Source organism: Etheostoma spectabile, chromosome 4 (assembly GCF_008692095.1).
Source record: "Etheostoma spectabile isolate EspeVRDwgs_2016 chromosome 4, UIUC_Espe_1.0, whole genome shotgun sequence".
NCBI classification, from domain to species: Eukaryota; Metazoa; Chordata; class Actinopteri; order Perciformes; family Percidae; genus Etheostoma; species Etheostoma spectabile.
In genome coordinates, this window is record NC_045736.1 from 24,587,257 (window position 1) to 24,608,911 (window position 21,655).

The 21,655-nt window shown below is 37.7% G+C and overlaps 1 protein-coding gene across 6 annotated transcripts in view; it reads left to right on the top strand.

Annotated features, from left to right (window-relative positions):
- slc2a9l2 (solute carrier family 2 member 9, like 2) overlaps positions 1-21,655 on the top strand; it is a 107,802-nt gene continuing 86,147 nt past the window's right edge. The window contains exons 1-3 of one of the 6 annotated variants that reach the window (XM_032514710.1): positions 1-100; positions 15,782-15,867; positions 18,118-18,219. In XM_032514710.1, coding sequence (XP_032370601.1) covers positions 15,799-15,867; positions 18,118-18,219 — 171 coding nt within the window. In that variant the 5' untranslated portion in view covers positions 1-100; positions 15,782-15,798. Of the gene's footprint in view, positions 101-8,294; positions 8,582-15,658; positions 15,868-18,115; positions 18,220-21,655 lie in introns of those variants that run through there. The other 5 variants (XM_032514712.1, XM_032514711.1, XM_032514709.1 and 2 more) reach the window with 5 other exon arrangements.

Consider the following 21,655-nt stretch of genomic DNA (forward strand, 5'->3'; position numbering starts at 1 on the left):
GATAAATGATGTTTTTTTCATTATGTGCCTGCAGTTACTTTGGTTGTGGAATCTGCAAGAATAGCCTGATTTTGGACGCCGAAAGTCTTGAGAGTGGCTTGTAAGTTTTCTTTTTCTAATTGATTTCTTACAGAGTGAATGATTCTTTGTTGTAAGAAGTACATTTAACACCTATGATCTTTTAATTGTTCCCCTCCTTCACAATAACTGGTGTGTACAGAAATAGCTCTTTGAAGGTGACACAGTGGAAGAGTCAATGTTTAACACAACTGCTGACATCAGTTTTAAGGACCATGCACCACAGCTGAAAAAAAAATGATGTCTGAGATTTAACAAATCAAGGACATGAGCTATGGAAAGAACTTTGCACTGTTGACAGAATCAAGTGTATATTGCCTTTAATTGCTAACTTATTTAGGACAATAAACCATGCATAGATAATATATTATTTAATATCTGTAGCAGTGCCCAATTGAACAGAGAGACACACCTTAGCTGGAATTATGTAGTCCGGAGTGGACTCTTCTGCAAACATGAGTAACGCAAGATTTTAGAAAATGTGCTGTGTAAAAATGTGGCAAACATGATCTTATATTGCTAAAAGTTGTTAAAAGTGAATGGGTTAAATTGAAATGTAAATTTCAGAAAAAAACAAAACGATTTTAGTTACCTCAACTATACTTTCAATAGTTTGACACTCTGCCCATGGATTCCTTTCTCACTGCAAGGTCTATCTACACCCTGGGGAACCTAATACAATATGTCGGTTACCTAGACTCCAGGGCTGCGAAAAGATCTCCCAGAGGGAGTGTTCAATTTACAAGCCTGAGTTTCATTACTTGGCCCTGTCCTTTTTTTTCCATGGCAGTTCCTGACCTAAACCTTGTACACTTTGAGTTGCTCAATCCTCCAGCCATGCACTGCAGCTATCAAACCATTAAACTATTATGTGTTTTGATTCCGTTAATGGTACAGGAGGTGCTCTTTCATGCAGTTTCCACATAGCAGAAATGTGGCTCACATGTTTGTAATATAGACAGCTGCCAGCCAGTAAATTCAATAACATAATTAATGTGAAGCCAAGGGAGAATAAAGTAGCCATTGATCAGTGAAAAAGCTGCATGAGGAGAGGGATTTTTTAGCGGATTGAAGACCAAGTTCTTGCGCTACACATTATAGTGTGTGTGCAAAAGCTCCACCAGTATTAGGAATGCTGCAAGGAATGCTCCAGTACAATGGTCATACACGGGAAGGGCACTGTCCATTGTTCTAGAAATTGTAACGGTAGGAGAAACTGACATTTACTTCCAATACAGTATCTGTACGTTTGGATTTAAAATTTTGACCAATGATGTATCTATACACTTCTCAAGGTAAGTACCAGGATTCATTTACTATTAAGAATCAATAAGGCCCCTGATCTAACTATTGTCCTCATGTCTGGCTGCAGTGTTTACTTAGAAAGCGAGGAAGAAGGGCTCAATGTCACTGAACTTGTCACTTAACATTGTTTGGCATTTTAGTTTTGGAAATAATTACTTAATACACTTTTGATTATCAGGCAAGACCCTGTTTAAAGCAAATGCCAATGTTTGCTTTGGTTGTAAGAGTTTTGAAACAGTAACTCAACAGCACTGTCCATTTTGCACATACAGAGCAGCAGTTGTAATGATTGTAGGGAGAATTTCAATATTTCTATAATCTTTCAAAGTTAAATGACCTCGGATGTTTTGAGAAAGAGTTTAGGAAAGAAGGGTCTTCTGCCCAGCCTATGGAGACACATGGCATAAGAATAATGATTTCAACTTCCTGCATGTCGGCCACATCTGACCTGTGACCTACACTTAGATGGGCCGCATTTCCTTTGCTCTGTTTATAAGGGGTTTAATTCTTTCAATTTGCCAGTCAAACAGGTGCCACGCCGTTATATTTTGCTCTGTGATGTTGTGCAGTAAATGCAAGAAAATAGTTTAGTTTTAATAGTTTATTTGAACATAAAAAAAACAACAACATTAAAATAAAAGATTTATATACATGCATTCCTGCATACATATATAATTAAAATGACATAAATAAGGTCATGTACTTTTTAGCACAGTCTTCCAATATTGAAAGTCATTAAAACGCAAAAAAAATTTTCCATGTTCAAAAGGAGTGGGAAAGAAGTTGTAAACAACTTATCAAGTCCAAACCCCCTTTTTTTAAATTTTTACCCTTTGGAAATTTTTATTCTTCAGTTATTTAAACATTTTTTTTTACAATCTGACACAGTGCTTTAAATACACAACATTTAAAAACCCCTCTTTTTTTTAATATTTAAATATATTAAATAAAAACCCTTCCCAGCATATAAATGCCAAAAAACCATACAGTCTACTAAAACCACACTTCAAGCCCTTTTTTCGTATCCCTTTAATTATTCACTTTAAAAACTCTTAAAAATTACCCTTGTTATAGATGTTTTCCCAACCCTTCACTGCAGTTTTCCCCCAAAAAGAACCCCTTTAGTTGAAAATGCAGTGATTTTTAAAGATTCGTTTTTTAAATAGGTTTTGTTTTTTATAAAAATTTCCCTCTTAAAGGATTTTTGCTCCTTTTTTGGAACCCCCCTTTTGGCCCCGGTTTGAAGTGATGATTTTTTATTTTGAAAATTTTTTGTGCAGTTTTAAAGGGTAAAAACAATATTCTAAATTTTATTTGGTTTTTTTAAATTTAAAAAACAGGGGTTTAGGTTTGGTTTTAATAAGGGGTTTTTATTTAAAATTCAAAGGGGGCTCTTTTTTGAAGAATAAATATGGGTTCAGTGTTGGTTTTGTAAGTGTTTCCCCATATCTCCAAACAATAAGTAATGTATGGAAGTATAAAGGCAATACAGAAATTAATGAGCGTGGTTTAAAAAAAATTGGTTTAACAGTATAGAATTGTTTAATTTTTTTTAACCTTTAAATTTAAGCGTATTGGGGTTTCCAAACAAAATTTTTTTCGTCGATTATACCCCAGAAATTTAATTTCTTTTCCTCTTTCAATTTCAATATCATTTCTCATAATTTTTTTTTGAAAGGTTTGGGTTTTTACGATTTCCAAAAATTAAAATTTAGTTTTACTTTAAGTTTGTGTTTTTTTATTAGCATAAACCCGCTCTTCACTTTTTTTTTTCCTTTTTGCTAAAACCCCAAGAGTTTTTCCCAAAATTTTTTCCCCAAAACCCGATTAAATTGTATCATCCCCCCAAATAAAATGGTTGTCAGTTTTTTTGGGACCCCTCCCTTATATTTATATAAAGTTTTTAAAAAACAATGGCCCCCAAAACTGACCCCTGGGGGAAACCCCCCCATGTTTTTTTTTTCTTTTATTTATGGTTTTGCAATTCCCCAAAAATGTTTTCTGTTTTTGAAATAGCTATTTTAAACCCTTTAAAAGCAGTCCCCCCCAATTTCCCTATTTGCGTAATTTATGATCAGAAAGTGGGTTTCTGTATCAAATGCCTTCTTAAAAATCCAAGAAATCCCCCGCATATTTTTTGTTCTTTGCTGTTTTTATTTTTTACAAAATTGTTTTAATTTCATGTAAATTTCCTATTAGCCCTGAAAAACCCTATTTCTGACACGAAAAATTTATGTTTAGTAAAGAAGCTACAATCCCTTTTTGAAAATATTTTTTCTAAATTTTTTTAGAAATTGGGGAGAGCAGGGGAAAAAAGGGCTGGTTTTATATTTTATGGTTTTTTTCCCGCCTTGTATATTGGGGACACCTTTTCCCTTTTCTTTTATCTGGGAAAAACTCCAGGTTTTTGAGATTTTATTTAAAAACATGCGTAGGGTTTGGCCAAAAAAGCCAATATACCCTTTTTACCCTGAACCCTGTCAATACCATTCCCTTTGGGGGACTTTTTATCTTAAATTTTTTAACGATCCCAAATTTTTTCATTTAGGCCCTTTAAAAAACCACAGATTCATTAAATTTACATTTTTCTTTAACACATCATTCATATTGTCAGTCTTTGCAAACTCTTCAGCTAAACCTGGACCTACTCCAACAAAATAATCATTAATTCATTTGAAGCTAAGTTCATATCCTTAACCTCTATATTGTTTTTTGTGCAGGAAATAGTTAGTGGTCTACTTTTGTGCCTTTATTATCTTGATAATTTCATTCAGTACCTTCCAGTGTTTCTTATATTACTTCTTTGTCCTCTAGTAATTTATCATAATATTCTTTTTATTGCTTCTCATGATTCTGGTCAGTTTGTTTTTGTATACCTTGTATTATTTCTGCATCTTTTGTCCTCTTCTTTAAAAACTCTCTATATAATACATTTTTCTTTTTACATGCATTTAATATTCCGTTATTAATAGATGAGGTGTTATTGGTCAGCCATGAAAGATATCAGTCAATAAATAGTTGGTGTACAGTTCACTAATGTGAGCATTGTATCTGATGTAATTAAATGCATAAAGTTGAACCTCATCCAGACTGCTGGGTTAGGTTAATTTAAATAAAGTAGATCATCTCTATAAATAGTACATCATACTTGACTGCTTGTATTGGTAGTTTGTTGTGCACATTTTCTTTCAGTGTGTTATTCAGAGAAAAGAATTACTCAGTTAATAAAGGCGTCACAACTAATATGAATGTGATGTTGAACCTTTTATTTGGTGGCAAAGTTAACTCATGGAGATGACGATGTGTTGATATAGTTCTGATTGAAAGTGGTCCCTCAATCCTAATGGCTTTTGTGATCTACTGACATTTCATCAGTGCCATCATCAGGTCAGATTTTTAAATTTGTCAAATACTTTGGTTTACGACTAAATACCCACAAAACTAATGAGATTCCCATGGCCTCAGCTGTACTTTGTGTTTAGTGCTAATTTGCAAATGAATGACCAATCAGTGGGAGCAACCAATTCTTTTCATATCCATATCCTGTTGGGCTCTTGGACGATTTATTGGATTTCTGGCCTGTCCAAAGTTTTGTCTTGCAGTTATGAACTATTGTGAGCTTGTTTTGATATTATTGGAGAAGTATTTAACATGTTGTGAGACTGCTATGATTTGAGACTAAACAGACAGACCATAGTGTCTGTATCTTCCAGCTTGCAGCTCAATATTAATTTCCATTCATAGCAGTACAAAGTAATGCTGTCTTTCTCTTCTTTTGTCGACATTGTTGAGGGTGAAATCGTCTAGTTTGATTGAACTGTCAGGGGACAAAATTGACAGGGGTTTTCATGCTTACGTTCATTTTTTAGCTGCTCAATTCATATGTGACCCGTATGGTGTGAGCATAAAAGTTACAGATTCTTGCTAATGAAAATATGCATTGTAAGTTGAAACAACGTACAAGATTCATAAAAATGCATTGTGTCTGCCAAGCTTTAATCTTGTTTTAGGAGAGACTTAACACTGATAGCTGATTCTGCAACATTAGCCATCACTTGACAATATTCTGCAAAATGCATATTTATTTATTTAGTTAATACACCTCCTTCTGTGCATTATGCCATTTCTATCCATCCTCACCTTATCTCATAACAGACAGCAAGATGAGGAGGAAGGGTTCAAAACAACGAGAGTATAAAAACCTTGCTGAACAGTACTGTGACACTTATGTACACTGTATTTTTTCTTTATTACCTGTCTGTTTGTAATAAGGGTGTTTATAGTGTACAATTTACTTTTATTATTATTACTCTTATTCTATTTTTTCTGTTTCCTATAATACTTTTTGTATAATTGTCCTAGGTCTAATCAAAGTGTATTTGTCTTATTTAGATTTGTGTGACAAGTTTTGAGTTGCTCCAGGGAATTTCCCCAGTGTGGGATTAATAAAGTCGGTTTTATCTTATCTTTCTTTTTTCCTCAGTACAATGGCCCTTTAAAGTTAACTCTCAGTTGACTCAGCTGAGCTGACTCTCATTTGATTACCTCCAAATACACAGAGAATCACAGGCATCCCCAAAATAAATAGGGGAGACTGGGTATAGTTGCAACACTGGGAGAGTTGTAACACTACTAATTCCACAAATCAAGGATAAGATAGGAGTCGTGACAGTTTTAGTTTCCTCAGGCTTCCTTTACGATCCCACATAGAGGTTTTCCAGCCTGTTGCTATCTCTCCTGAAGCTACAGCAGAAAATCTAATCATGAGGTAAGAAAGTAAAAAAAACAAAAAAACAAGATAATATTTAGTTTAGTACTTCTACCGTTGTAGATAATGTTGTATGAGTGATATCAGGTCAAACAGTACTTTCTCTAATAAAGAATGGTGTCTCAACCTTCTACTAATTTCAAAGCACCATGGTAATACAGTTAGCTAAACAATGGGTGACAGTGGCAGGGTAGATAGTCTGTACAGTCTATGGTTGTAACACGTGTTTTGAAAGTGTTACAACCATCCCATTACATACAACTAAATACATTTTTGTGATTTTCATAATTCTACAGAATGCCTAGAACTTGGGTGAGAAAAACAGATCATGGAGTTGATGCCAATTTTATTTGACACCATTGTAACTCTGACTAACAATGCGTTGAATTTGTTTGTTCTTGTCACCATTGTGACTGATAAAGAATGCATTTCATATGTTCGTTTCGGGGAATGGGGATAAATATGTTTATGTTAATTTGCTCACACACACGTTCTACATGACAGCGGTTTATGCATCTATGCATTTTATTTATCACATTCCTACTGAGGAAGTAGGAAAATATGAATAAAGGTATAGATATCTTTAGGTGAATGTTAGTTTTGGTGCATTTTGTCTACCTGTTACAACTTACCCAGTATGTGTTACAACCTTCCCTATGTATGCCTAAACATTTCAGACGTGTAGCTAAAAAAAAAGGTAATTTTAGGTGCTGAAGAAAAAAGTGTTAAAACCATACCCGGTCTCCCTTACTTCTAAATCTGAAATGATAATTTCCCACATGACTGTGGACCACGTTAATGAATAAGTACCTTTATCGTTCAACACTGTCCTATTTTTTTACCACCCTTGCCCTTACTAGTGTAACTGTTTTTTGTTAATATAATTGTGATTAGAGCTGTACAGAGGACAGCTTAGGTGCATCTTGTTATAGCAATGTCCTGTTTTTCTCAGTAGAGCCGTTCTCTCAAATAACCCAAAAATGTAGTTAATGTTTCTCTTCTCTGGAGTGTAGCCGACCCAAATATGACTGCAATAAGTGCGACAAAGGGAGGGACTTATCAAAGTTAAACATGTCTAGGTAATATTGGGTCACCAGTTTTCTTGGAAGCATTAGATACACAGTATTTGTGAGGGTAAGTTTACCCGTAGGGATACTTTTCACTGAGTCTGTTGAAAAATGTCTTGGTCTGTTGGCATTGTAGGCCTACCTATGTACTTATTGTACCAAACTATTTTTTTTAGCTGTTATCCACAGAACTTTATGGATTTGGAAGTATTAGCCTCTGTAGTATATGTAACTATTATCTGACTTTCAGCTGAATTATACTGTATCATATGTTATCATTTTACAAGTTTTAGCTGTCCAATGCCCACTGTGGACATCAGTTTGATTATTTTACCATAGTAGTAGGCTGTGTATGATTTTTGTCTACATTTGCCTTATCATGATCCATGACAATATCAGGAAATATCCTTGGTTGACCAAGTACTTGATGATTTCAACCACATCACTCAGTCCGCGCATCCTCACAAACAATTAAAGAGCTTTGGCTGTAGCTGTTTCAGTCTGGCAGAAGCGAGAGAAGGAAACACAGTAGGCTACCTGTTGCCGGTCTTATCATTTACCAAACACACCGATGGTTGGAATGGTACAGCTATAGGTGTGCAAGATAACTTCACTTACAGAACTAACAGCCTATTTTGAGGCTCCTTTGTGATAATATTTGGTAAGGCCCATGTCACGTTAAAACACTGCATTTAAGTTATGTTGTGTGATTATGCTACTTGGTCATGATAAAAAATGTGAAATTGAGAACACAGTTAAAGCACAGTTGCACTGAATGTGTATAATAAAGGAAACACTGTTGGCGGTCTCATCCTTTTCCGGATCTTTCCACTGTGCCTCGCCTCATGCCCAGGGCGTTTACAGTTTCCCAAAGCCAATACCTTGACATTCCTGATAACCAACCAAACCTGATTTCATTTGCATGTAAATCCATTCAAATCAAGTTAAACTTGGCACATTTAATTCAACAACATTTTACCAAAGTGCTTGACAGGTAGGCCTACTCGGAGCCACATGTTGTTTATGGTCTCATTTATTTTGGTGTGTGATTGTGTTATGCGCTGATATTGTAGGTGGTGGGCGTTTCCATGACGGTTTGAGCGAAGTGATATATTTGTTTGCTTCACCTGTTTTTTTTTGTTTTGTTTGCTTCACCTGTGCACTTTGACGGAGAGGGGGTGAAGCTGGGAGCGCAATAGTCAATATTAGTCAACAAAAAGTGATACATCAGAGTGGATCTAAGGAAATACTATATTCTCTGCGGATTCCTCGGATCACAACGAATGCATTGGCTATCGGAGGAAATATTGAAGGCACGAGCTCCGAAAACAAAAGACCGGGCCGCAAGCAGCACAGCCAAGCGGTATGTAGTAACTTTGTGTACATTAGTAGGCCTACTGTGTACACAGTGTAAATAGGTTACAGCCGCGTGTCCTATGGGGACGCATTGTTGTTTCCTTGTATGGTTTATTGTCTTGATGTGGTTGGTGAGGCATCACTGGATTGATTGATTGATTGAACGGTGTGGATTACTGTAATTTGTGATACCTTGGGAAAAGCCAACAAGTGGATCATAAGCCATTTCAAATGTCATTTTCTCAAAGAGGACAAAAAAGAGAAATCACACTCACCTCTAAAGCTTTGGAGAATAAAATTGAGAAACTTCAGAAAGAACGCAAAGGGAAGGTTAACAGTCAAAATCTAAAATATATTTTTTCTCAATTAAATGAATGTGTATCGAAAAATCACTTACTTTTTCAGTACATTACGATTATATTTCCAGAAAGAATATGGTAGCTGGATTTTCCATGTCATCTAAACGCATCACAGCTCCGTGGACCAGCACTAGTAGCTGTCGGTACAGTAGCATTGCTAGTCCTTCATTGAAGCTGTCATTTCCCATTTGATTAAAACTTTGAGTGACGTGTGTATCAGCCAATCAAATTTTTACGTGTAGTGACAGAACGCCCTAGGGGCCCAGCGTCGTGTCGGCGCTAGCCCCCCTGATGTCCTCAAAGCTTGAAAAATTCCTCTTAAACTTTCTTCATTTCATAAACAAATGTTGCTGGCTTGGTCTTTGATTTACAAGCATAATTTCAGTCCTCATAGGTTTTATATTTGGAACAACAGATACATTTTGTATTAAAACAAATCAATTTTCTTTCAACAGTGAGTTGACAACAACATATTGCTTGTAGCCTATCTCAGTTAGGCTACTCAACCAACGTGGTCAGCTTTTTAATTATGTTGAATTTATTCATCACTATGGCATTCCTGTCTCTCCGAAGGACTTCTCTATTGTTTTTGATGCAATACCGCCAGCTGTTATTGCACTCTTTAAAGGTTTTAATGGAGTCGATGTTCACCCCACAATGTTAAATGTGAATGAAACAATTGTTGGAAAAATCTGTTTTTCTCTACAGGCCAAAAGCAAGAATAAGGCAACTCGTCAACTCATCTACACGACGTTAGGAGTACACCTGCTGCTTTATCGTACTGGTCTTCACATGTTGAAGAGATTTGTTGGGAAAAGGTTTGGCTATTGCCGCACAAGTTTTTCTTAACCGACAAAGTTAAAGAGATATCCTTTAAAATGCTTCACAGATTTTACCCAACTAACCATTATCTGCAGAAAATGAAAAAAGACATTAATATCAGCTGTACTTTTTGTGGAGAGCTAAATGAAACACTGGTTCACTTATTTTGGTCTTGCCAGTACACCAAGAAACTTTGGAGCAGGTTATCACATTTTATTGCTGTTCATATTTACCCTCATTTTACATTACACTGGAATAATGTATTGTTTGGATTCACTCAACATAAGTTTTACACAATAAATCTAATTATTATATTAACCAAATTGTATTTGCATAAATCGAAGGTTTTGAAAAAGAAGCCAAGCTTTTTTGAGCTGGCTCTTAATCTTAAACAATACATTGCCTCCATTTCCACCTGTACGAACAAGAAAGCTGTCAGATCATATGACCTCTGTAAGCTTTACAGAATATTTGTATGAAGTGGTTTGCTTTTCTTTTTCCTTTTTTTTTTTTTTCTTTAGTAACCCCCTGGCTCTTTTAGAACATAGACTTCTGAGATGTGCAGAAGATGTTTCTTTCTACTGTATGTCCATATTGTTCAATAAAATTTGTCCTCAAAGCTTGAACTTCTTAGCGGGTTGTGAGTGAACCAGAAGTGAACTAGTATTGGCCGCTGCCTTCACACCTCCTAACGATTCAGTTTCCGAGCTCCTTCATGTGCCTTTTTCAAGGTGTTTGTTTGGAGATAAGAAATAAATCATTTTAAGAGGAAGATCTACACCTAAGCTGGATGGGCTGACCAAGGCTGGCAAAGGTTTTGCGCGGCACTTCATTGAGGGCAGCTACGACCGCTATGACTGGCTAACAGCTAGCATCGAGCGGAACAAGCTATCTTGCCGGGCGTGTTTGCTTTATAATACCAGTCAGGGAACATGGAACCCCACAGGTTTTAACAGCCTTAATAGCTTCACCAAGGCAGCTAGCAAACATCAGGCATCCGAGCGACACCTCACAATGGTGGTACATTTGAAGACCTTTGGTGAGTCCAGGGTGGATTTGACACTGGATGAGCAGCGGAGACGAGAGACAAGCCTGCACAATGAGAGAGTGAGAAAAAACTGGAACATGTGGAAGAATTGAAAATGATCTCATAAGTGCTGTTGCTGAGGTGCTAAATGATGCCATCAAAAAAGAGATCAACAACACCAAGTTTGTTGCAGTTATGGTGGATGAGACCACAGATTAAAGCAAGACTGCACAGCTGTCATTTGTACTTCGGTATGTTACTGACACCGAAGTAAAAGAGACATTTTTAAAGTTTGAGGATGTCACAGAAAAAAAACAAGCTCAGGATCTAGCTAACGTTATTGTGGTATTTCATACATTTGTATTGTTATTGTGTGGGGTATAGATGGTGATGCTGTGTTGATGTGCTTAAAGATGTTTAATGCACAGTGCTGTGTGGTGTTGGAGGTCGTTGCAGAATTAAGGCCCTGACTGAAAGCCCACGGTACGCTACTGACAAAGGATCTTATGCAAAATGATGACAATGCCTCACAGGTGCAATTTCACCTGGAGATTATAAATCAAGTGGTTGTTGAAGCTACTCAGTTGCATGAAAAACAAACATAATGGTTTTCAAATGCAGTTAAACGGCATAACGGACTGCAAGAGGACGTAAAAGGATGGCTTTCAAAGACAAAGAAGCAATATAATCACTCATATTTCCACAAATGATGTTGCCCTGTCTGTATCACAAAAGGAACAACAGGAGCTGGATGTACATCAAGATGAGAATAATTATCATGTTTCACAACAATTAGGACAATCCTCTGTCATACAAGATGAAGTTAAACCAAGTGACAGTGTGTCAAACACCATAAGTAGAAGGTCTAATGGGAGGAGCTCGGCTGGATCTAGGTCAAGTGTCTCAACAACATCCTTAGCAGGCATTAAAGCTGAGGCCAATATGGCTGCTCCCTTGCACAACAAAGGCTATTGAAGGATAAACATGAGTTAAAAGAAATGGAAGAGCAACTAAGAAAAAAAAAAGGAACCACTTGCACTGGAAGTGGAAATAGCTGCAACAATGGCTAAAGTGAATGTGCTTAGAAGCTCAGGAGGTTCTCGTGTTTCAAGTCATCCATCTGTGAAGTCCAATGGCATGGATTCTTATTTTGAAAGAGGACAAAGGAGAGAAAAACCATTTGTGCCTGATACAAATATCCCAATACTGGCAAAACCTAGTCTACAATGTTTTGGCGCTAACCCTCAAGTGGAAAATATCATCCAGCCGACCCAAACCCAAATTACATCATCAGGATGCCCAGAGCTCAGGTGGCAGGAAGGTGCAATACAAAACATTCAATCACAGCCACCAGTGCTTGCCAAGCAGCAATGATTACAGTCAAATAGTTACGGTTTTGGAAAAAAAAATTAATTAACTACATTATTAGTTCAGAAACAATCTCTTTCCTTTCTGCCGAAACGAGATCTTGAAGAGTTTGACGCTATATCACACCTTCATAAGGGCTTTTGAACACAGCATCGAAGAGAAAACAGACAGTCCTAAAGACTGCTTATACGCATTGGGCACTTGAGGAGAGAATGCAGGAAGTGTCTCTCATGCAAGGTATGCAGTCGGAGGCACCCTAGTGTACTCTATATTTCTCCAAAGGAGAAGGAAACAAATTTTGTGCAAGCCAAAGGAGAAACGGAGACAGCAATGAGCAGTGCTCTGATCTCTGTTCAATCCAGTGGTCTAACAACAGGGGCCTTTGAGCAAGACTGTACACTCCCTGTAGTTCAAGTCTAAGAAGGGATGTAAGACTTTGATCACCTACGCCTTTCTGGATCTTGGGAGCTCAGCATCATTCTGAACAGAGCTCAGAATTCACTCATTTGCTCACTCATAGCAGACATTGAGGCAATGTTTCATCAGCTCAAAGCACCAGCTAAGGATTCAGATCTGTTGAGATTTCTTTGGTGGTGGAATGGAGACCATAATCAGAACCTGGTAGAGCACAGAATGGTTGCGCAATTGTTTGGAGCTACATCGTTGCCAAGTTGAGCAAGTTTTGCCCTCAGGAAATGTGCCGAGGATAATTGGGAAAAGTTCAGCCCCAAGGTAATTGAAAGAGTTCTGCACGATTTCTATGTGGATGATTGCCTTACATCAGTGGCTTCTGAGGAAGAGGCATTGACACTCTACAAAGACCTTCGTGCCCTTTTGTGCTAGAGAGGGCTTTCAACTCAAGAAGGGAATTAGCTGGCGGCTATACCTACCGCAGAGAGAGTGAAAGCTTCCTGTAGAAAGAGCTTTGGGCGTACAGTGGTGTGTTTAGTCCAATACCTTTTTTTAAGTTCAAAGTCAGTATCAAAGAGCAACCCTTTACCAGAAGAAGGATCCTCTCCACGTTCAAAAAAGATCCTTCAAGATTTGTGCAGAAACAACCTTGGTTGGGATGATGTTGTACCTGACTCGGCTGTACAAGAGTGGAGAAGTTGGCTGAAGGAACCCTGTCAGCTTGAAAGTTTTAAGGTTGTCAGATGACCTGTGGACTTTGGGGAAGTAATCAGTTACACCACTTTGCAGATGCCTGTGAGAGTGGCTATGGAACAGTTACCTACCTGCTTTTACACAACATTCACAGACAAGTTCACTGTGCTTTCCTAATGGGTAAGGCCAGAGGGGCCCCATTGAAACCAATTACCATTTCTCGTATGGAGTTGACAGCTGCCATGGTTGCAAGTCGAATGGATGAGTTGTGGAGGAAGGACTTGCAGATGAAACTTCAAGACTCCAATTTTTTGGACAGATAGTACTTCTGTACTATGATACATCAGTAATGAGATCTCAAAGTTTCGGACCTTTTGTAGCCAATTGGGTTCCAAAGATAATCAGCATATCAAATCCATCTCAGCGGAGATACGTTAACACCACAAGCAATCCTGCTGACCTCGCTTCTAGGGGAGTAAAGGTGGCAACGCTACTGAAAGATAATATTTGGGTGTCTGGACCTCAGTTTCTTGTTGGACTGGAAGAAGAGGTGGCCTGAAACCCTGATGGCTCTGGGAGAATCTTACCGGACGACCCTGAAGTCAAGATGAGCTTGATGGTGAATGCTGTACAGGCTGAAGAGAAGATGGATGCAGTCACCTGCTTGATCAATCACTTTTCCTCCTTGATCCGTCTGAAGAAGAGTGTTGGTTTGATCCTTAAGCTTAGGAGCCTGCTACTGTGCTTCGGTCTGACGAGAATGCAGTTGCATGTATATGTACAGTATATCAATTTGGGGCCTTTTAACTGCAACTTCTGGTTTGCTCAGTTATCACACAGGAAATTCTTCATGTGGTAATTTGAGCTTGAATTCAGATTTTATTTGTCAAAGTGTTGTCAAGGGTGAACTTTAATGCTCCACTATATTACTTTTGGCAAAACTTGGAGATTGACTAAAACATATTGCCATATAGCTTGTAACTGACGCACATTTTCTCCATTATTCAACAATACAGCGCTCCTGATTGTTGAGAGGCCTGGACCAGCTCCACAGTGGGAACAGAGGGGGGTTCATTGTCTAAAAGACATTTTTAGTGACGTTGGCTTGTTACCCTTTTCTGACTTACAAAACGCACTACCATGTTCCTCTTTTTCTTCTTTTACCTTCAACTAAGATCAGCACTCAAGGCATACGGTGTCCCTGGCAGAAGGCTCTGCTCATCCATCCCACCCAAAAGTTATTTACTATGCAGCCTAAAATCTGTGGTATGGTATCAAGGCTTTATCAGTTCTTGGTGATATCTATCGTTCTTGCTGTTATGTTTTTGTTGTGTCTCCCTCCTTCCTGTAATTCCTCTTTGTTTTAGAGTGAAACACTTGATTGCAAGGAAGGATTGTGGAAAAGGTGCACTGTGCCTTCTTTGGTGTGAGTAGTGTACTTTTCTGTATGTTATCTGGACCAATGTTTTGCACTTTTGTTTAACTCTTTAAATGAAAAATGTGATCACAAAAAAAATATATATTACATTTGGTGATATTGGAGCCTCGAGAGTGAAGACAAATTTAACATGAACTGTGATTTTTTTCTTTTTTTTTAAATTGTACTTAAACGGTTCACTGTTTTAGCTTCACAGCAATTTGGGTTACAAAAGAATCTCTGAAAGCTTAAATAGAAATGATCCAGTTTGAACTGTCATTGGAATACATGACACAAATCAAAGCAGTAGTTTAATCAAAGATAGATAATAGAGGGAAGGTCTTCTTATGAATTCACTTCACAGCTGTGGCTTTTAATCCTGCTCCTCGGGACACAGAGTCCTGCTGGTTTTCATTCTAGTCATCCAATCAGGGACTCATTTGCATTCTGGAAGCTGACCAAATGTTATTAAATGTTATCAAGTGTGGGGTAGGAGAGGAAATCAGCAGCAATGCAGGTCACTGACTCCTTTGTGTGAAATGCTTTGTTGTCTTTTTGTTTAGAAGGTAAAAGCCTAGTTGCTCCACCCCCAAAAAGATATAAAATGCTTGGAATACACCCCAACGTGCCTTGCACCAACTGTGTTTGGTAAAATAGTATGCCTAATTTAGAGACCTCTAGATTTCATACAATTTCTGCATTTTTACATGTCTGCTCTCTAGTATTTCTGAGTGTTATCATTCTTGCAACCACTAGGTGGGATACTTTTTCTATAATGTGATGCAGTAGAAGTTCAGACTTGTTTTTTTTTCTTCAAAAACTGAAAAAGAATCCAATGCTTCAAACTGTATGTTGTTGTCGTATGTTGGAAAACCGATCTGACTTCTGGGTGAATCCTAAACTTGTAACCAAGTTCTGATCCATTGTCCTTTGTGTTCTTGTACCAGCGTCACTACGTCAGCACGTTGAGGCACTGTTATTTCCTTTCCAGCAAATGTTTCACTCATCAGTTTAATAAATTCCACTTCCCTCTTTGTTGTGAAACATGTCTTCTCTTCCTATATTCTGTGTAAGCTAGATGTCTTATATTATATGACCTTCTCATTTAAGATTGCTGAAACGTTAAGATGGGCAAACCACAGAATGACCACCCAGCGGATCACAGGATAAGCGACTCTAGGAAGACCTCTGAACAGGTTAGTCATCAACTCACTGAATATGCAATTGAAAAGCTCATGTCTTTTAGTCAAATTTGACTGGCTGGACAGATGGACAGTCATGTCCTGGTAACATACATAATATGGCCAGGACATGTTTTTGTTATTTGCCTTTTATATCATACCTTATCCAGTTATGATGGTAGTAGGCATTGGCAGGATGTATTTGTGAGCAAACTGCACTTCAGTAAATATGTACTTAAAATGAACTTTGAAATGTAAATATTAACTAATTTCTGTGATGCAATCCTGTATTCCTGATGCCCGCTGTTACTTTGTGAGGCTTTGACCTGCTGCTGAAACAGAGGCCCTCTCCACTGTTTCATTCTGTGCTTCAATCACATATCTTTGTCTATATAACAAGGGAAAAAACGGTATTGGTTATATAATTAAGCTGTAACCTTTGACACACACAATTATCAAATGATCAATAATATACACTTTAATTCAAATGTGAAGAGCATTTATCAAACAGGTGTATATTCACCCACCTATATGTATACCTTTTATTCATAGCTTCCTACTTCCTCAGTAGGAATGTGATGAATAAAATGCATAAACTGCTGTCATGTAAGGTGGTGTGTGTGTGTGTGTGTGTGTGTGTGTGTGTGTGTGTGTGTGTGTGTGTGTGTGTGTGTGTGTGTGTGTGTGTGTGTGTGTGTGTGGTGTGTGTGTGTGTGTGTGTGTGAGAGGAAGAGGGACAAATTTTGTCTCCATAAGATACTTGATGGGTGAAAAATATAATTGGACACTTGTACAGTGAGTTAATTTAATGGTACATTGATCACAAAACATTTTTTACCTTATCTCCAAATACTTAAACATATACACTATAAAATAAACAAATTTGTTGCACTCTTCCATTTGTCTTTTGCTGGCTCTTAATTTTTTTTTGTTATTTTTAGCAGATGTTTAATTTCCTTTTCCTTTCCTGTCAATGTAACTTATATAAAAATTAGCGTGGTTTGTCTTCAATCTGGCTGTATCTTCATACTGTATCTCTGATTGGCTGACCATAAGCAAACACCGCAACTCCCCCTGGACACACTTAGAAATGATTTACAAGGTCAATTTTTATTTTATGTAATGACATTTACCTGTTTTTGTGTACAGAACGCTGCTGCAAGGTTGTTGACCAGGTGCAGCAGGATGTCATACATCACTTCTATTTTATCCTTGTTACATTGGCTTCCAATCAAGTTCAGGATCCAATTTAGAGTTCTTGTTCTGCCTTATAAAGCTTTGCATGGTCAGGCTCCTGTTTACATATCCAACCTGCTCCATCCATACATTACTTACAGGTCACTCAGGTTTCCTAACCAAGGATTTTTGGTGGTCCCACTCACACTCGCTCAAAAACTAAAGGTGACCGTTCCTTTGAAGTGGTGGCCCTGTAAAACACACTTTCTATTGTCTTACATTTTGCAGTCTCTGTTGAGGCTTTTAAAAAGCAGCTGAAGAAGCATTTGTTTGGACTTGCTTTTGTCTCATGTCTGTAACTTTGGGATTTAGGTTTTTAATCTTTGAAATGATTTTCATTGGTCTTTCATTTATTTTTCCTCATTTTATGTTGGAACCTACTGTAACAAATGATTATAATTTGAAGCACTTTGTGACTTTGTCTGTAAAAGGTGCTATATAAAATAAACATATTATTAAACCTTTTTTATTAAGTGCTGAGGGCTGTCTGAGTAGCAAGACAAATTCAGATTTTTTTTTAATGAAGTACTTGAGAGCCTTCATACTTTTACTTTTGCAATGATTTACTTTTGCACCTGTTACCTGTTCACAGCATTATTTTAATCTAATATTACTGGAGTCCTATATTTTGTCAATGCCATTTACTTTTCTGTATGATCGGTTATGTGTCTCCTTAGTAGCATACCATTTTTGATGACAGCTACAGCATATTGTCTAAAGTCCAGTTCTTATTCCATTAAAAGCCCTGGTATGACAGATGCATTTATCATTTTACATCAAGTGGTCTTTATTTGCTCACCCTTTGTCAGTGCATGCATGTTGTCAACAATGCACTCAGAGGCTAAATGAAGGGAATAACCCAGTCTCCTGGCCTAGATACCTGGGCCCATGCTGAATTGGTTTGGTTTTGGTCCAATCTTGACAATAATAAACATCAATGTAACTGCCACTGACAAGTCCTCTAACTTGTTTGTGTTTGTAGCTTAGTATGAACCACCTGTATGTTATCTATGTGTGCTCTCTCTTTAGCAGCCAATCACAGCCTGTCTGTTGAGCGCAGCCTTCTTCGGTGCCCTGGGGTCATCTTTCATTTATGGCTACAACCTCTCCGTGGTCAATGCTCCTGCTTTGGTGAGTCAAACTGTTAGGATGTCTTGCAGGTTGGCTCCTGGAGAAGCCTCAAGGATTTCGATCCATTTGTTTGCACTACTAGAAAATCAATAATTCATTTAGACGGTGCTTCAAAACCAAAAATACACACGTTCACGGCTTTAAAGAGAGTATCAGTTAACTAAACCCCATTACATAGCTTATGCGTTGCTGTAGAGTTGTCTATTGTCTGTCATTTAATAACTAGACACAGGGTTTTGTACGGAAGTCCTGAGAGGCAAGGTGAAATGTTGGCCAAAAAGTAAATCTCTTACATAATTGACTTTCATTTGTGTTGTTGACAGCACTTCTGCTTTGTGGTTTATTTTTTTAAATATAACATGGATTACAGACTGTTATATAAGCAAAGTTACGCTATATCAAGCATTACCTCAAGCACCACGGACAGCCAACAGATCCCTGTCTGGGCAGCTCACTTAAGGAATTAGAGACATATTTCTTATTGTCATTTCTCGTTCATTTAGTAACTCCTGTCAAAGTCCCAGATACTCTGTGTCTGCCAATGCAACTGATTTAGCAGTTCATATGTTGAGCTTAAACTTAATTTTATTGCTTCTGCTCGCAAGAACAAAAGCTGATCACTCTTCTTTCTTCCATTCCAAATTAGTTGGAAGGTGATAAAATACTGTTGGCTTTGTGGAGTTAACGTTTTTGTTTTTTGAGAAATCAGATTTTCTGATCTGATTTACCCAGCCAGATTTGTTTGCTTAACCCGTTTTGCAAATAACTTTTTCACATGTGTAGTACTCTGGCAATGCAAGACTACACCAGGAAAAACTGTGCTCTCATTACAACGCCTTTCCTCTCTTTGTACTAATGGGCCAAATGATGTGACTCAAACACATGAAAAACCGGAAGCAACATAAAAAAAAATATCAGTGTTGATCAGCAGAGGGCAGCTCATGTCAGGGATGATAATGTCTGCCCATGGCCTTGCACCTAAGTTTGATTTTACAGTTGATTATGTTTCACTTTGGCATGAAAGTTAGGTTTCCATTTAAAAAAAAAAAAGCTGTAAATCTTGAAATGTGCTTGAATTTTTGATACAATGCTTGAAAATGTTTGAATTTGTATTTGATCGTCTGTAGGAGCAAGCGAGGATGAGCTGTCACAGACCGTGGTAAAGTTGGTTTAATATTGGAAGGTCGAACTGCATAAAAGATTTTTCAAAGTGTCTAATAGCCAATGTCCAATATAAAACCAACTTTACCATGGTCTGCCACAGCGAGTCTGCTGGGGTGTGCCGGCCCTGCATCCCGGCAAAGACTGGTGCGACTGAGCTGCTTATCAGTCTATAATTTTAATGGTAGATTTATTTGAACAGCGAGAGACAGAATCACAAGAAAATCCAGAAAAACACATGTCAACAATGTAAAAAAATAAGTTGATTTGCATTTTAATGACAGAAATGAGTATTTGACCCCCTCTCAATCAGAAAGATCTCTGGCTCCCAGGTGTCTTTTATACAGGTAATGAGCAGAGATGAGGAGCAGTGCTCCTAATCTTAGCTTGTTACCTGTATAAAAGACACCTGTCCACAGAAGCAATCTATCAATCATATTCCAAACTCTCCACCATGGCCAAGACCAAAGAACTCTCCAAGGATGTCAAGGACAAGATTGTAGACCTACAGAAGTCTGGAATGGGCTACAAGACCATTGCCAAGCAGCTTGGTGAGAAGGTGACAATAGTTGGTGCGATTATTCGCAAAAGGAAGAAGGAAGGTCCCACTGCTCAAGAAAGCACATATACATGCCCGTCTGAAGTTTGCCAATGAACATCTGAATGATTCAGAGGAAAAATGGGTGAAAATGTTGTGGTCAGATGAGACCAAAATGGAGCTCTATGGCATCAATTCAAGTTGCTTCAAAGGGACGATGGACGGGGCCAATTACCGTCAAATCTTGGGTGAGAACCTCAGCAGGGCATTGAAAATGGGTCATGGATGGGTATTCCAGCATGACAATGACCCAAAACACACAGCCAAGGCAACAAAGGAGTGGCTCCAGAAGAAGCACATTGAGGTCCTGGAGTGGCCTAGCCAGTCTCCAGACCTTACCACAAAGTACTGAGTCACGTTTGCAGAGGAGCCAAATACATACAGTGGTGCTCAAAAGTTTACATACACATGCTTAAGTTGACTAAAAAGAGGAATAAAAAAATCATGTTTTGGAAATTTATTTTAATACCTAAATTAAAAAATGAGGTAAAATCCAACCTTTAAGGACACCAATTTTCTTTGTGAATGAATAACGTATTGTAAATAAATAATGTTCTTATTTAAATACAGGGGTCATAAGTATACATACCCCTATGTTAAATTCCCATAGAGGCAGGCAGATTTTTATTATAAGGCCAGTTATTTCCTGGATTCAGGATATTATGCATCCTGATAAAGTTCCCTTGGCCTTTAGAATTAAAATAGCCCACATCATCACATACTCTTCACCATGCTTAGAGATAGGCATGGGATACTTTCTATAAAATCATCTCTCAATGCAAATCAAACCAGGTATTAGTCTAACTGAAATAAAACCATGCCTATCTCTAAGCATGGTGAAGAGTATGTGAGGATGTGGGGCTATTTTAATTCTAAAGGCCAAGGGAACTTTATCAGGATGCATAATATCCTGAATCCAGGAAATAACTGGCCTTTAATAATAAAAATCTGCCTGCCTCTATGGGAATTTAACATAGGGGTATGTATACTTATGACCCCTGTATTTTAAATAAGAACATTTATTTATTTACAATACGTTATTCATTCACAAAGAAAATTGGTGTCCTTAAAGGTTGGATTTTACCTCATTTTTTAATTTAGGTATTAAAATAAATTTCCAAAACATGATTTTTTTATTCCTCTTTTTAGTCAACTTAAGCATGTGTATGTAAACTTTTGAGCACCACTGTATTTCCCTCATTAAAATGCAAATCAATTTATAACATTTTTGACATGTGTTTTTCTGTTTTTTTGGTTGTTATTCTGTCTCTCACTGTTCAAATAAATCTACCAATAGAATTATAGACTGATCATTTCTTTGTCAGTGGGCAAATGTACAAAATCAGCAGGGGATCAAATACTTATTACTAATTCCTAACTAAATACTAATTCCTAACGTTAAGAGGGTCGCTGTGTTGGTGGCGTTATATTACCACACACTACACAGTGCGTGCTGAGATCGATCATTTATTTTCAAATTCTGAGTAGTGCACAGTTGGAAGAGGAGGGGGGAAATGAAGGAGAAGGCAGTAAACGGGAAAGACCGAGTGGGTTAGAGCAGGAGAACACAGATGGAGATGCAGAAATAAGTGAAAGACAAGAGGGAAAGGAAGAATTGATGTGAGGGAGGAAGAGGAGGCTGCAAATTCAGAGAGAGGGACAGAGGTAGATGAAGAG